This window comes from Aptenodytes patagonicus, chromosome 1, assembly GCF_965638725.1.
Source record: "Aptenodytes patagonicus chromosome 1, bAptPat1.pri.cur, whole genome shotgun sequence".
NCBI lineage: Eukaryota > Metazoa > Chordata > Aves > Sphenisciformes > Spheniscidae > Aptenodytes > Aptenodytes patagonicus.
This window is the reverse complement of record NC_134949.1, coordinates 11476085-11492564: the sequence shown is the minus strand read 5'-3', so window position 1 is coordinate 11492564 and position 16480 is coordinate 11476085. Positions and strand designations below refer to the sequence as shown.

General features: G+C 41.2%; 1 protein-coding gene across 2 annotated transcripts in view; it reads right to left on the bottom strand.

Annotated features, from left to right (window-relative positions):
• SEMA3C (semaphorin 3C) overlaps positions 1-12768 on the bottom strand; it is a 126162-nt gene extending 113394 nt beyond the window's left edge. Inside the window, exons 1-2 of one of the 2 annotated variants that reach the window (XM_076360839.1) lie at positions 12646-12768; positions 9401-9541 (exon numbers count right to left, since the gene is read on the bottom strand). In XM_076360839.1, the coding sequence (XP_076216954.1) occupies positions 9401-9503 (103 nt within the window). In that variant the 5' untranslated portion in view covers positions 9504-9541; positions 12646-12768. The remainder of the gene's footprint in view (positions 1-9400; positions 9542-12645) is intronic. The other variant, XM_076360917.1, reaches the window with a different exon arrangement.
• Positions 12769-16480: the final 3712 nt, after the last annotated feature.

The following is a 16480-nucleotide window of genomic DNA, read 5'->3' as shown; positions in this document are numbered from 1 at the left end:
TTTGCCCAATTTAATTGATTCTGAGCTGACAGAAGTTGATTTATTCTGCATAACTTGAAGCTTTTAAAAACAAATGTATTTTCCATTAAGAATGGTAAAGGGAAATGGTATTAAGCAAAAGAAAAAAATTCTAAGAAACAACAACAAATGATCAGAAAAACAGGTGACTGAGAAAGCCTATTACTCTCAGGGAAGGATTTACAAGACCTTGTTTTTTCAGTTGCATTTGCAAAGCAATATAGGAACTATGAAATTGCAAAGGAAATACTAAAAGGAGACAATAATTGAGACAATAGATAGTTGAAAGTGAATTTTAATACATCACACGTTTACCGTGTAACTCTAAAGCAAAGTCTTTTTTCTTCATTTCAGAATGCCAGTCTGACCCTCTTAATGGCTGGAAGTGATGCCTTTAATTAAAGAATTTGGCGTCAGCTTAATTTTGTTGTTTTTTTTTTTAAATAAAATTAACTGCTAAGACACATTTTTTTTCCATTAAGAAACTTGGCAATCAAGGTGATTGTGATGCCTCCTCATCCACATTCTACAAGATAATTCTGGTGAGGCAATCATTTATCCCAGAGCAGTGAGTAAGATTAAAGCAGAACAGTTCAAAACACTGGGTGTTCATTCCAAACTGTTTCTAAACGTTGCATTTCACTAAATCATATTTGCATTTGAAATTTGTACTAGAAGTAAAAACTTCTCATAAAAATAGGGTGTGTTTTATATGAAATATTTACTTACAGCCCCCAAATAAAAATTAAAAAAACCAAAACAAGCTGAGTGGTGTGGTCGACATGCCAGAGGGACGGGATGCCATCCAGAGGGACCTGGACAAGCTCGAGAAGTGGGCCCGTGTGAACCTCATGAGGTTCAACAAGGCCAAGTGCAAGGTCCTGCACCTGGGTCGGGGCAACCCCCGGTATCAATCCAGGCTGGCGGATGAAGGGATTGAGAGCAGCCCTGCCGAGAAGGACTTGTGGGTACTGGTGGATGAAAAGCTGGACATGAGCCAGCAATGTGTGCTCGCAGCCCAGAAAGCCAATCGTATCCTGGGCTGCATCAAAAGAAGCGTGGCCAGCAGGTCGAGGGAGGTCGAGGGGATTCTGCCCCTCTACTCTGCTCTGGTGAGACCTCACCTGGAGTACTGCGTCCAGCTCTGGAGCCCTCAGTGTAAGAAAGACACGGACCTGTTGGAGTGGGTCCAGAGGAGGGCCACAAAAATGACCAGGGGGATGGAACACCTCTCCTATGAGGAAAGACTGAGAGAGTTGGGGTTGTTCAGCCTGGAGAAGAGAAGGCTTTGGGGAGACCTTCTTGCAGCCTATCAGTACTTAAAGGGGGCTTATAAAAAAGATGGCGGCAAACTTTTGAGCAGGGCCTGTTGCGACAGGACAAGGGGGAATGGCTTTAAACTAAAGGGGGGTCGATTTAGACTAGATAGAAGGAAGACATTTTTCACGCTGAGGGTGGTGAAACACTGGCACAGGTTGCCCAGAGAGGTGGTGGCTGCCCCATCCCTGGAAACATTCAAGGTCAGGTTGGAGGGGGCTCTGAGCAACCTGATCTAGTTGAAGATGTCGCTGCCCACGGCAGGGGGGTTGGACTAGATGACCTTTAGAGGTCCCTTCTAATCCAAACTATTCTATGATTCTATGATAAAACCAAAACCATTCTTCCTTCCCCAGGATTACTGATGTCATTAAAAATGTCTTATCACACTCTTGAGATGGTGGCCAAATTAAGAATTGGCCAAATTAAGAATTAAGAGCTCAGCCCTGAAAGGTGCTTATAGACTAAACTCTAAGCTCATGGTGATTTGAGGGCATTCACACACCAGGTCTGAAATTCATTTTCTCTCCCTAACAACACACAGAGTGCCTAACAGAACCTGCATTTCTTGGCACTCCCTGATTGAACTGACTGGAGTTGTGTACTGGTGAAATGCTGTTCCAGAGATTTTTCTATCAAGATGGTTTGATGGGAGGTTCCGGAAAAAAAGTTTTTTTCACATAATGATTACATACCATGGGCTACAGTTTCTTGTAGATAAGATGTAAGATGGTAGCAAGATGTTTCTTCAAAATGTTGTCTCCTGTTTGTATCACTGTCTTGGAATATATAATAAGTATTTTAAGATCATTAGTTAAAAATATTTATACTGTGTTTCTGAAAATAATCTAGGTATAATCTGGGGTATTAATTGTGGTAATTGAGGAGCCTTTGTAGCACTCACTTTTGCACAACTATTTGCTGGGTGGCAGTAGCAGTTGGGAATATCCCAAATACTAGCTGCTGTACAAAGGGATGTGAAACATAACCTACATCAACCTTATCCACACACGAAGCAAGAGACTTTTCCTCAAGGAGGGATAGTTAGCCTTATATTCACAAGGATAAGAGGAAAAACTAAATTCTCTAAAGGGCATGATGGTCCCAGCTCCAGAGTGGTTTCATGGAAGAGGCAAAGCTATCACTCCTTATCTTCCTTCCGCTGTGATACTGGAGTCTTAGCTTCAGTAAACCAGTAAGCAGGATTTCTGTTTCCAGGAAGAAGCCATATCAATGGCAGATGAAGTAATGATGCAAACGCAATTGTACCAAGTTTGCATTGAATAAGGATGGAGGTATGAAGGGAAGGGAGGAAGGACAAACAGTGTAAACCCTCCATTAATCACCATCGTTCACTTCATTACTGGAAACACGCACTTATCTTGATTTGCACACTTCACAGAAAGACAAAAGATCCAACATCACACTGATTCACGCAGGTAATCGAGTATTTTTCAGTCCTCAGTTGCATCCCTGAGACCCCAACTCTGTAATCGGATAAACAGGGGAAAAGACACAGGCTTCTTTTAACGTGGTGTCTGCTGCAGCCATTGCTGCCTGAATGTAAGATGAGATGAGAAGGCAGACTGTGAATCAGCAAACTGTGTCCCTATGACAAAGGCCTTTCCCTGAGAAAGGGTGCCTAGTCTTTTTGTTAAGGAGTGTTATTGAGAACACTGAACAGTCAGCACCAAAAAGAACAAAATACACATGTTGAGGAAACGGACGGTTCAAATAACAGGATAAGGTCTTGGTCTACGTATTTATTCATGGCAGGATCTCAGTCAACGCACTTCAATAAAATGAGTAATTATTGTCGGTCACGTCACTAATTACATCTGATACACAAAAAGGCTTGTGCAGTGCCACATATCAAAGTGCACTGTGAACTCATGCAGTATGGAAATGGCTCACAGAAGAGCTCTTGTTACTGGTACTCAAACAGTCCGAAAAAAGATACGGTATTAGAAACGTCTATGCCATTTTTCTCTCATCGCATTTTTTTAAACATAAAAGAAGATGTGTTGTACAATAACGGCAATATAACTGCCTATGTAGGGACTTCAGCATTTGCCTTGGACAGGCAACACAAGGGAGAATTGTAATGAGAGAGCAGTGGAATTGGCCAAGATAAGCTGCTTTCTTCTGTGACAAGTAGAGAGAGCTAAGATGTGAGAATCTGTCAAAATGTTCTAAGATAAAGTTTGATTTTTCCATACCAAAATAAAAAAAAAAAAAAAAAAAGAGATGGTTCAGATACAGGTCAAATTGACTGAGTTGGGGAACCAAAAGAGATTAAAGGAAGCAAGTCATCTCTTAGATAACAGATCTACTTTTTATCATGCAAGAAACACTCAAGTCTCCTCAAACTTTGTAAAATTTGGGTAAGTTCTTCATCCAAGAGTAGGATTAAATTTATAAGCTTTTCCCCTAAATTTGGGGCCTGATAATCAGCTACCTTGAAGACCACGTACTTCTCTGTGCTTTTCTATGAGGGTACCTCTTGTAGTAACTTCAGACAACAAAGAATGGACCAAACATCACCTGTGACTTCAGCTTTATTGCATGATTGTTTACATAAGTGAAGTCACAGCACATGGCACAATCTAACTTTAAATACCGAAACAATACATGAAGTTCTCCTCTCCCATACACTCATGTCGACAATGACAGCGAAGCCAAGTCAGTGACACTGCCACTGAAAAAGAGTGAGTGTGAAAATAAGCAGATTCAACGTCATTTGGCATGTGGGACCTCTACCCCTGGAACTCTAGAAAGAATACTGAGCTTCTTACATAACGCTTCCTTTAATATCTGTTTGATTTTTTTTTCCCCCCACATTTAACTCATAGCCTATTCAAGTAATTCAATTTCTATACAAGTAAGATTTATTTCATTATGTCTCTGTTTATTTTAACAACAGAGAAGAAAACAAAAAAAAAAAAAAAGACAAAGCAAGAAAAAAATTCCATATACAGAGAAGATAAAGTCTAAAAATCACCCCCAAAGACTTCAATTTGTAAATTAGGTATTTGTCTTCAAGAACAACCAAAGTTGTCAATTCGACCACATGTAAAAATACCAACTTCACTACTAAAGATAAGAAAGAATTTTATTTTTAGTTGACAGTATTCAAAAGTGTGTTAAGTTTTTAGATCTCCAGTGTGAGACAATTGAAGGGGAAGAATTTTTACATGGTTGGTGTTCAACGCTTTATAAATTGGTATTATTTAAGATCCATGAAGCTGTGAAAGCCACAAATCAGTTACTTTTGAGAAATCTGACCCACAATTTGCTGAAAATTATGCAACTATATAAACATGCAAGAGATTTCTGTATGAATTCTGCATATAAACAAAAATAAAACCATGGTTCTTTTTTCTCTCCCCCCCCCCCCTTTTTTTTTTTTTTTTAATGCTTTACCTCTACTTCATTTTGCAAGTAGCTTTCATTCCATGGACACCACCAAAGATCAAATCAACTATTTGAGCATAAACCGTTGCCTACTAGACTGTCATCAGCACAAAGTCCCCCAAATAATAAATGAACTTTTTATTAACTGTGGTAACATTAACATTACAATGAGGGATTGTTTAAAAACAAGTTGTACTGCTGTTGCTCAAGAGCTCAAAGAAAATGGTTCTCAGTTCCTTTATTTTTCCTTGAGGGTAACCACAGGGGTTGCATTAAATCTTTTAAAATATGTTGACAGTTGAATAAGTGCTGCTGTTGCTCTGGTGACATTTTATGCTTTTTGATTGTCATTAATGAAGCTGACTGATACTTTCTTAAAAGTGCTTTACGTGTTCTAGTAATTTTATGACAAAAAGAGGAACAAAACTGTCTGCAAATTAGCCTTGATCCACTTCTCATATGGAATTTTCACTGGAGACAATGGGAGAATCTGCATGGGAAATATCTGCTTGACCAGACATTTTAGGTAGGAATGCATGAAATGTTCCCAGTAAATTGTGAAATTATCACTTGGTTGTGCTCAAAGAAGGTTTGTTTGAGTGTATTTCAAAAATAAGTACTGGAACTGCTTTGACTGATTCAGGATCTGATGTTTGAATGGTATGGCCCAACATTTTAGGGTTGCAATAAAACCCAAAATGTAAATGCGAGTTGGAATGAAATGAAAGTCTGACACTACCCTGGAGTCTAATAACTCCTTTCTTATTTTGATAATACTCCCACTGGATTTGAGAAAGGTTTTGCCCCATAAAGACTGAAGGATACAGCTCCCGATTATCTGTTCGGGAACGTGCAGTAACAAGGAGGAATGCACGCAGCTTGAGAAACAGCAGGCACTATACTTGATAGTTCATAAACAGACAAGGTAAGTCTTCTGCTATGGGGAGAAAATAAACTATGGTGCTTAAATTATGATGGGTGATTTAAGTAGATTAAGGAAGATCTATTCTGGGGACAAGGAGCAAGAAGAGGTAAGAGGAGGGGGGATGGTATACTAACAGTGTAGGGAGACGTGTCAAGTCCTTTGCTTCCCCATCCCAGGTTCCTTTGCTCTCACATGCTCCATGGTAACGCAGTAGATGATTCGCCAACACTACTGCAGCTGCTGCACCACAGCCTTCACATCTTTGCAATTTCAGAATCAGAAAAAGCTGGAAACACCTTTCTTTCTTCATCTGCAGTGGCTCTTCAACTGCAGATGTTGTACAAATACTGGTGGTCTGAGCCATCACAGTTGAACAGGACAATTATGACAAATTATCCCAAGCAAACTGAGAACCCCTTTGCTTGATTCTCCATAGGCACAGTGTCACGTATAACCACATATACCTGTGCAAAGCATGCAGTTCAGCTCCAGCCTGGTCTTTTCTTTCATCTGAGTAAATGGCTATACAAGGTGCAAAGCAATAGAAATTGGGCCTTGGGGTTCTGTACGGCACTGCAACTTTCAAGACACTTAGGGTGCAGACAGCAGTAAGTTCCACACTCACGTCAGGCACACATTTAACAATCTCAGCTAAGTCATGAACTACATTTTAATTAGACAAGGGGCCAGGCTTTTGATTTCAAAAATAGAAATAAGGGTTGCAGCCCTTCATCCATTGAAGTTAATTGCAAAATCCCTATTATTAGGCTCTTGAGGTATTACCCAGGCTTACTTTTTAATTACATTTGATTCTTAATGAAGTAGATGGCAAAGAGAAAAGCAGCCCATGATTCAAACGATTTGCATTTTTATCTTTCCTGATGAACAACAGAATAGGTCAAGATACTTGCTGGATTTTCCCATGAGAAATGCTCCGATGTGAATAAGCTCAATTGACTTGATCCTGAAGGAGCAGGTTAGCTTTGAAAAGCATCACTCATTTTCTCCTCCTGTATACATTCTACCCCCAAAACTTATGCAATGTAATTATATACACCAAGCCAAATCCAATTCAGAACTTGAAAAATATCATGTAAGTATCCTAAGCTTGAATGACTTGTCTTTATTGTCTAATGTCATTTAAGACATAAGGACTCCTAATTATAGTTTTATTTTCAAATGATGCACTTCAAAAGAGTGACAATTCTCCATAAAAACTGACAACGTCTCAGGGAATGGAGACAGCCAATAACTTGATATTTCTGCATGATTTAGAAACAATAAGCTATGAAGCAACTTATGCAGAAAGAGTATGTTATCACACTTGGCAGGAGAACAATACAAAGTTTCACCTTTTTCTTTTATCAGTACCCATGCAAATAAATGAAGATGTATAGAACAGACATTTGTACTACAGGTGGGACCATTACCTTGTTATACACAACAACCTGCAATCTCTTTTCACATAACAAAAGCTGTTCCTTACCATCTGGAAGTCAGGCTTAAAAATAAAATTACTGGCTTTATATTGTAGGAAAAGCTCAGCCCTTTATTTCAGACATTACTTGTCATATTATAAAAATGCATAATTAGTTTCTTACTTTTATGACTTTAAAGATCCATTAAAAATCAAGGACTTTAAAATGCAATTTTTTTTTTTTTTTTTTTTTTTTTTTAAGGTTGAATGTTGATATAAGTATTAGAGAAAGTAAAACATCCATTTTAAGAGAATCAGATAGTATTGCAAGGCTCTGGTGACACTTACTTTCCCCTAACTTTCACTGAGGCTAGACACTCTCAGTTTTACCCATTCAAAGCATCACTTTAAAAATCAAGGAGAGGACACAAGACATGCAACTACATGATATTGCGGAAGTGAGCTGTAATCAAGGCAGCCCAGCAGGGTTAGTGTGAGGAACCAGCAAGCTGATGCTGTGTCTCCAGGGCTGGCAGAGCTCTGGGGGCACAAGCACCTCACCAGACAAAGGGGTTGCTGTGACATAAAGCTGTCGTAACCCCTTTTAAAGGAAGAAGGGACAACCTCCTTTCAGAGAGGGACAGAGAAACTAAGGTTTCAACTCATCCAGCCATTATTTTTTCTAAATCCCTAGGTTTGGGGTTTTTTGTGCTATGGGTGGTTCTGTATTTCAGACTTGCAGGATACCTGTCATGAGCCAAGGAACAAAACACAAATCTCGAGTCCAGGTTAAAACCATTTGCCCCTCATTATGATTCTTTCCCATTCACGAGGTTGAATACCGCAAAACCTGAACACTTCCTACTTCATGCTCATACCAGAGATCAGGGGAAGCCTAGATTACTTTCAAGGCCACCATGGACACGATGTGGAAATCTGAATCAGCCCGTATTGCGTAACTGTGATAAACCTGCAGGCGTAATACACAACCACAGCCAAACTTGCTTCTGTGTTGAGTTGTGCTAAATCAATACCATCTACATTAAGTCAGTGTTACTTAAGCAAGGAAAAGAAATTCCCAACTACTTCTTCATTTGGCAGTTCCCTCTTGGAATGCAATTTCTACTATTGCTTTTACTGGAACTATGCCAATTTACACCTATTAAAGTATTGCGCTCATAAGTTTAGGGCCCTACACTCTACAATAGACAATATCTTGTAATTGTTCAGTCTGCTGGTTGGTATTTGTGGAAGGTCTAACTTGGCAGGTCTCCTTCCGGATGTCTCTCAGACTCAAGAGTACATAGTTATGATCATTGAGGCAAATAGCAGTTTGAGATACTAGCTATGATTATTTTCAAAGTGATTCTTTAAAGACTATTCAGAGCACACAGAATATTCCCATGGCAGGACATGGCGGTTGCAGGGCATCCCTGCACTCGTGAACCATACAAACCATCCTAAAGCAGACAGTATCGGTGCAGGGACTAGCAAGTCCTCATGCCTCAAAGACAATTGCAGAAAAGGCAGAGGGCAAGAAAGCCAATGCCCCTATTATTTAGTGACAGTCAATGTCTGTTCAAATTTAACAGAACTGGTAAGCCCGAAGAACACACATATTCTGAAGTAGTGGCTAAAATCAGCATTTAAGACAGGGATTAATACTGGAAGAATAATCTACCTTACTATTAAAGTCATACTGAGGTAATTGCAGTAATAAGGTACCGCTCATCAATTCAGAAGTAAATGCACCTTTCTTTTGAAAAGAATAATTTTGAGTGCTTGTTTACAGTATGCAGGCATCAGTGATTGCTACATGCTCTGTACATCTGACACATTGTACAAAGTTGATAAAATATCATTCCTTGTGCAAGGACTCTGTGTCTTGCTAACTATCTCAGTAAACCTTCAGGCAACCTGATTTTCAGAGTATAAAGTGTCTCAGTTGGGCATCGAATTAAAGCAACTCAAATCATTAATAACTTCCACTACATGTCAAGTGCCTCATGCGCTACCATCTTTCCAAAACAAAGTTAAGGATAAGAAATAAAACCTTTAGTTTTTAGTAAGTCATAATAACTTTCAAAATAGAGAGAAGGTATTATTAATTATGTACCTATAACTATAGTAGCAATGAACTTCAGGTAAAAATCAAATTTAGGCTGACAAGTACCTCAGCAACACAAACTAAAAATAATAATTGTGGATACAGATCAAAAAGCCAATTTCTACTCAGTTACTGAATTTAAGGGGAAGAAGAAAATGTTCAATCATAACATTTGCTTAAGAATGTTTATCTTCTTTCTTACCATTGAATGTTAAAAACACCCTTGCTTGAGGCTGGGAAGATCCTTTTACACTGCTAACGTAAATAAATATCCCAATCAACACGTGCAGTGCAAGAAATGCCATCTCTTCAGATTTGCAACTTAATATCCAAGAAACAAAACCTGAAAGACAGAGATATCACATTTCTGTTGTTATACAATTTTGTGGAGCAAAAACAACACTACAGAAAGATCCACGCTAGAAAGCTCTTCCAGCTGAAGCCATAATATAGGATAATGTGAAGGAGGAACAGCACTTCTGGTTTTTTCTTTGTATATCTGAAAATGGTTTTCTCCAGCAGTCGTCTGTGCTGGCACAAAAGGAGCTCTCTGCCTGTTAGTATGAACCAACAGAGCCTGAGTTTTGGCTACGGCAGACTACAGCATTAGACTCAGTTTATTTAAATAAGGACAATTTCACCTGCTGGAAAAATAATTATACTAAATGTCAAGACAGAGCAAAGCAAGGACAGGAGATAAAGTTTCATGAATAAAAAGCTGGCAGATATTTTTAGACATCTCTCCTCACTTTACATCATATTTGATCTCCCTTCTCATGGTTGGGGGGCGGCAGGTTTGGGTTGTTGGTTGTTTGGGGTTTTTTTCTTTTAACATTTGAAATCAAAGGTGCTTGGAAATGAGCTTTAAGTTTTAGTAAGTTGAGTTCTCTAATAGCCCTCTAAATCTTCTTTTAAGATGAAATCCTGACTATGTACGTCACTAATTTCAAACCCATTGAAACCAAAAGTACTTCAACATACTTGAAACTGTTAGTCAACATTTGCTTTTTGGGCTAGCTCCTTTCGGGATACTTACCTGCTCTCAAAGACTTCTACAGAGCACTAAGAATACCCAGTGTTGGACAGTGCATTACACTTGATACTTCTGCTACTCCTCCTGCACATCTGCTGAATATACATTCATTTTATAGGGTTTAGCTGCTGAGAAGACTGAGTTCCTCAGTGAGTCAGAAAACACCCTGAAACAAATCTGCATCTTTTCAGGAAGGGCTTGAGCTCATTGGAGTCAGTGGCACTTTCCTATCAATTCCAACGGACTTCAGACCAGACCCATAAAACCCAGCAGACATAAGAAGCTGAATATTGCATAGCTATAATGTTCCTAAACTGCCTCTCTCAAAAAATTGTGAAGTCCAAATTTAATTTCATCTATGATAACAAACTTTGTTCTTCAACTCAGCTGCAAAAGTGAGAATAAAACACACCCTCATTTTAGGCCCATTCTACTTCCCTGCTCAAATGTATTTTTTCTTTTTGGCATCAACAGCCCTTCTACTAGACACCACTTACTGGTTAATCAGGTGATATATTTGATTTTATAGTAACTGGAAGCACTTTGAAGGATACAACCCCTACAGCTAGAAGACAGCATTAAAGGCTATACATTCATTTCATGAAGAGTTTTGTTGCGTGTGCAATCATCTTACACTTCTTTTTTACCTCAGCTCTGCTCTAGCACTACAGTCCCTCCAGTGGAAGCCGATATTTCTACAAGCTTGTTCGTTTGGTCCCTCTGAGATTCACACCTGTCCTAAAAGAACCGGCTGTAACCACCACAGCATGGCAGGAACCAGCTGTCAGACAGGGATGACTTTAGGTCAACACCAATTTGGGCTGGATCCACACCACTGACTTAGTGGTAAAAGCCCCGTATCTCATTACTACCTCTGTCATTCCCCATCCACTCACTGTAAATCATTTCAAAAGGCTTCTCTCTGCATGAGAACTTCATACTAAGTTGGGGGTGGGATGGAGAGTGTGCGAGCAAGTGCACAGCTCTGTTACCCACGCTCTAAACTCTCCTTCACGATTTGTGCTGGAGTACTGAGAAATGCATGAAGATCAAGTAATGCTACAACTCTGCTAATTGACAAAAACACCAGTGTCAGAAATTTGCCAGCTACAGATCTGGTCTACAGGAGAAACATATCCATTCTGGCCCAGTTCCAAATTATCTCTAAGGGTCTGTTAACTAATAAAATGATAGTTGCAGAATTGTCGCCAAGAATAATTTTTAAACAGGCTGCACAAACTCTAGTATTAATGCTGCTTTGTAGGCTTTAAATTTAAAACCTTGTGACTAGCCCATGGGATATCCTTTAACTTACTCCTCTTCTAAGAGAGAAATGCCATTAAATCCTGATAAAATTTCTTTGTCAGGCCAAAACAAATAGCCAATCATACTGAACATGTGATTTAACAGATGCAATGGGATTAGTATTTTACAGTAGTAGCACTATGCTTTCTTTGCAATAGAGATAAAAAGTCAAAGAGGAACAAGTGTGTGGCTTTCTCTCTTCCCTATATTGTAGGAAATAATAAAAAAAACCCTTTCAGCACTCTTTCCCTCCCACTCTCCTGCCTCCTGCCAATTCTAGTGCAATCAGTTACAGGAGTGAAACATTGCTACATTTCATTGCTCAAATTGCAGATCTTCACCGTTAACACAGAAGTGACAGGCAAATACAAGATTCAAATTCTGAGCTGCATGGTTCCTACCCAGCTGTTAGACACATAAATAATAAATGCATATGGTGCCAAAAAGGTACCTCAGGGTGTTTGACATGTGAGTTACCTAATGGAAATAGGTTTAATTTCAGGGATTTACATACCTGGTAACTGAACACAAACTCTTTGGAGGTTTGAATCTCGGTTTGGGCTTATATCCCAGTTCTGAATTTATCTCAGTAAGTCATGATACTATATTCAGCATGTCCTGTGCACATGATCTCTGCTGACAACCCACAGACCTAAAACCTTGCAAGTACTTTTAAAGAATCTTTTAGGACATACAAAAAGCAATGTCTAATTACATTTCTGCTCTTATACCCTATTCTAACTGTAAACAAACTGGCAAACCGCTACTAAAGTGCCGTGGTGAAGTTTTCCTGCCACGGAGGTCACTTTCAGCATGCTGTATTGCTTTTGGAAAGTATTATATAGCTTTGCTGTAAAGTGCTGCACAGGTGTCATCCGCTACAGGCTGAGTCCTACCCTTAAATCCTGTAAGGAGAATCATTCAGCAGAAGAAAGGAAAGAAAGAAAGAACAGGGAAAAAAAAACCCAAAACAACAAACCCCACCAAACACAGACTACACTAGTCTGGAAAATATTGCTTTAACTATCTGTGAACAGCAGAAAAATTCAACCATCAAACACATTTCACATCTATTACAGCAAAGAAAGAGAACTTTCAATTATGCTTACCCAGCTATTGGAGGAACCAGTAATACAGATTTCTATCTGGTTTCTATCAGTTTACGGACTCCACTCCTGTCACCAGAACATTTTAATTCCAAACCTGGCTCATTGGCGGGGGGGGGGGAATAAAAAAAAAAATAAAGAAAAGTCTCTCCTCCCGGTGGTTGCAAAGGTACTCCGGGCTCCTTTGTAAAATAATCCTTATAGCTGGACTCCTAAGGCAGCAGGAGCGCTTCTCCCCAGCCCGCAATTAAGCACCTAGGAGTGAATGGAAAGTGGCCGGGCGGTGACGGTGAAGGCTTTGGTTTCCAGTTACAGGCGCTGCCCTGCCCTCGCCGCCGCCGCGCTAGCGAGGCGAGGCACCGCGGCCTCCGGTGCATCATTAGCTGAGCAAATAGGGGCTGGAGCTCATAAATAATGGCGAGGCCACACCCCGCCGAGCGCGGCGGCCGCCCGGCCCGGCCCGCCCCGGCCCGCCCCAGGCAGCGCGGGGCGCCCAGCGCCCGCGGGCGCAGCCTGCCCGCAGCCTGCCCGCGCGGCACCGCACCGCACCGCGCTGCGCGGGGCGGGGCGGGGGGGCACAGTGCGGTCAAATCTTCTTAAGGGAGCAGCCTCCCTGGCTTGGCCCCGAGGGGGGGGTCAGCGGCAAGTGGCTTCCGACCCCCGTCCGCGCAGTTTGCGCGCCCGCGGGGCTCGCTGGAGGAGGGAGGGAAACTCGCCAGGAAAGTTTCTGCCCCTCCGTGCGGACCGTCCCGGGGCTCCGAGCGCGCCCCGACGGCAGCGCCGGGGCTGCCCGCCAAGCCCGGGGGGAGGCGGCGGTGCCGGGCAGGGTGCGGGGTGCCGGGGGAGAGCGGCCCCGCGGGGAGCCGGGCCACGGTCTGGGAGCGGGCCCGGGCGGAGCCGAGCCCCCGGGGGGCGGCCGCGGGTGGAGGGGTTCCGGGGGAGCGGGGAGCTTTCGGGGCAGGCCGGTAGATGTCACTGCGAAGAGAGGGAAAGAGGCAGGGTTGTGGTGAGGAGGAAACCAGGTCACATCCAGGCCCGGTCAGAGGGGTTTCTCGCCCCCCCCCCCCCCCCCCTTATTTCCTCGATTTGAAACTTTAAAAGAAAATGAGGGAAGAAGGGTAAGAAAGGAGCGTTAGAGTAGTAGTTAGATTTGTAGTTCAGTCTCCTGATTGCTCCAGGAGTTTTACCACAAGCTTTCAGAAGCTCTTTTGCCGTTTAGGAGACGGAGCTGCATTTGCTCAAGCTCATTTTTTCCCCAATATGCTGAGCTAGTAGTTGTTGTGGACTTTCTGGTTTTGGTGAAATTTGTGCTCTTGTGGCAGTCGGATAGCTTTGAAAATTTTACCCAAGGTGTCTTGAAAATGTGAACTGCAGCATAGCTCCATTGAAGTCACTAGTATTTTCCAAACAACAGTATTTGGGTTCTGGGTTAGGTTTTCCTAAGTTGTCTTGCAAGCATATTCTGTTCTAGTCTGGCCTGCTAGGTGCTAACTTCTTTTGAATCAAGATTTCCACTTGTGCAGGGAGAGGTGGTCTCTGATCCAGCTGAGGCAGTGCAGGTTGCACAGCAGGGTACCGTCACGGCAATGCTTTGAAGGAGCACGTCTCATGATACTCTTGCAGCCGTGTCCCACAGGCAGAAGTATGTTAACAAGTACCCACAATGAATCATCGCACACGCTCAAGTTACAATTTTTGTTTCCAACTATTACACACTCTGGCCATACTAACCAAAGCAGTCAATAATACTAATGCATTATAGCCAGAGAGCAGGGAGTAGGCTGAACACAGTGCCCTTACTATTCAAATTTTGTCTATATATGTGGATGTCTTTATGGCCTGTGTCTATAGGCTACTTTGTGTAAAAGCTCATCTGCATGAGTTAGGGTCACACATATTTCAAAGACAGTTGGGAGACCCCAGGCTTCAGTGCCAGCCTAGCAAAGTTAATGCTTTCTTCAAGAAAGAAATTCCAGTATTTTAAGGCACTTACAATCCCAGAGAACACGAAAGTATGGGATGCTCCTTCCTCTGAAATGAAACATCAGATTTGCAACTGATGCCAGAAAAGAAATGGGTCCAGAATTTTGAAAAGCTTGACCCACTTCAGATCATATCTTGAGGGTGAATTAGCTGATGCCATCAGATGAACTGAACTTTCTAGATCATGAGTCCTTAAAAATATTGATGCTTTTCCAGTTCTCCTCCTTAACACAAATAACCTATGCAGAAATGCATGGACATTTGCTGTCCTAGAGAGCAGTTAAACTAAGCCATCAGAGAGCTTGTTCTCTCAATGGGCAGGCAGTGTGGCTGTGAACATGATGCTGCTCATCTTTGAAATGTGGTGATGTTCAAATGCCTCAGTCTGACAGCAGCACTCTGGCAAAAGGAGAAGTCACTTGTCTGCTTTGGAAAATCCCCACAACTAAGTGCAATTGGAGATCGCCACACCAAGCAACAGAAATGAATCAGCTAATTCAGTATTCTCCCTCTTGCTGTGGTCTATGCAGGGTGATTCAGAGAAGAGTGCACTGAAAACCACAAAGCAAATATAACCTCTCTTTTAGGAGATTTTTGGGAGATGTGTAATGGATGGCAATACCAGTCAAAGAAAAAGAATGTTACCATGAAAAAGCAACACTAAAACTTATGATGATTCTAACTGCCCTCCCCAAATATTTTTGCCTTAATTAAAAAAAAAAAAAAGTCTGAGGATTCTACTTTTTCTTCTTAAAATTCATAATAATAATCTTCTAGGTAAGATCACAAACACATGCTCCTAATAATATAGCATTAGAAAAAGACAACAAAAAGAATACGCTCAAGCATGAATCGACATCAGCATTAGTTAAAGTCACTTGTGTTTGTCAGTGCTTTTGTATGTATGGACACTGGGGAGCCATCTGGCTATCTGCATTTCTTTTTCACATGTGCTAGCTACATCAGAGATAAAAAGGTAAAATGGAATATTGAGGAAAATTATGGGGCTTTCCGACACTCCCTCAAGGACTTTGGGTTTATAGAATAGCAAATGAACTACAAAGAGACAAACGCAAAACTTTAATCTATGAGATACCATCACACTCGTATATCTGTTAGGCAAAGCAAGAGTATGCTAATTTTAAAAACAAAAACCAAATTGAAACAGGAATAAGCATGCCATATTGATTTATTTGTATTTAACGTGTGCATATGTGCAGGTCAGAGCATGATAATTAACTTTAAAAAGCAGTTTGAACTTCACAGCTGGGCTGAGTGAAATGGTTAAAGTTTTACTTTAGATGTTTTGTAATAGCATGTATTAGCTTCAAGCAAAATTCATGGAATGGAAATTACTTCTCCAAACTATGAGGTGGGGTTTCAATATTTACTGGCATGAATCAGCCCTGTGAGTGAAATGAAAAGTATGCAAGACACTTGCTTTCCAGGCTGTGTATTTTACAGGCTAACACAGGGATGAGGACAAATAAGTTGGACTCTACTTTGCAGCTGATTTTTAATCATTCTTGTATTACACAAAGCATAGAAGGTGGTGTACAATTTGCTTCTAGTTCTGATTTGGTGCATGTGAGATTTATAACTAAGTGCAGTTACTCCAGGTTGCATCACAGGTGTCAGGACAGTCAGGTCCTCACTCTCAGCTTTGGAGTCGGAGCAGTTCTGACTCTCGCAGTGTGATCTGAGCAGGCAAACCCCCACGGCCAAAACAAACAGACGCTGATTTTGTTGTATCTGTGCATGGTGTTCGCTTCTTACCCAATCAAATCATCCTAATGGACCCAGGCCTAGCTTTAGACCTAAACACTAACTGAAGCCAGGAATGAAAAAGGCAAGA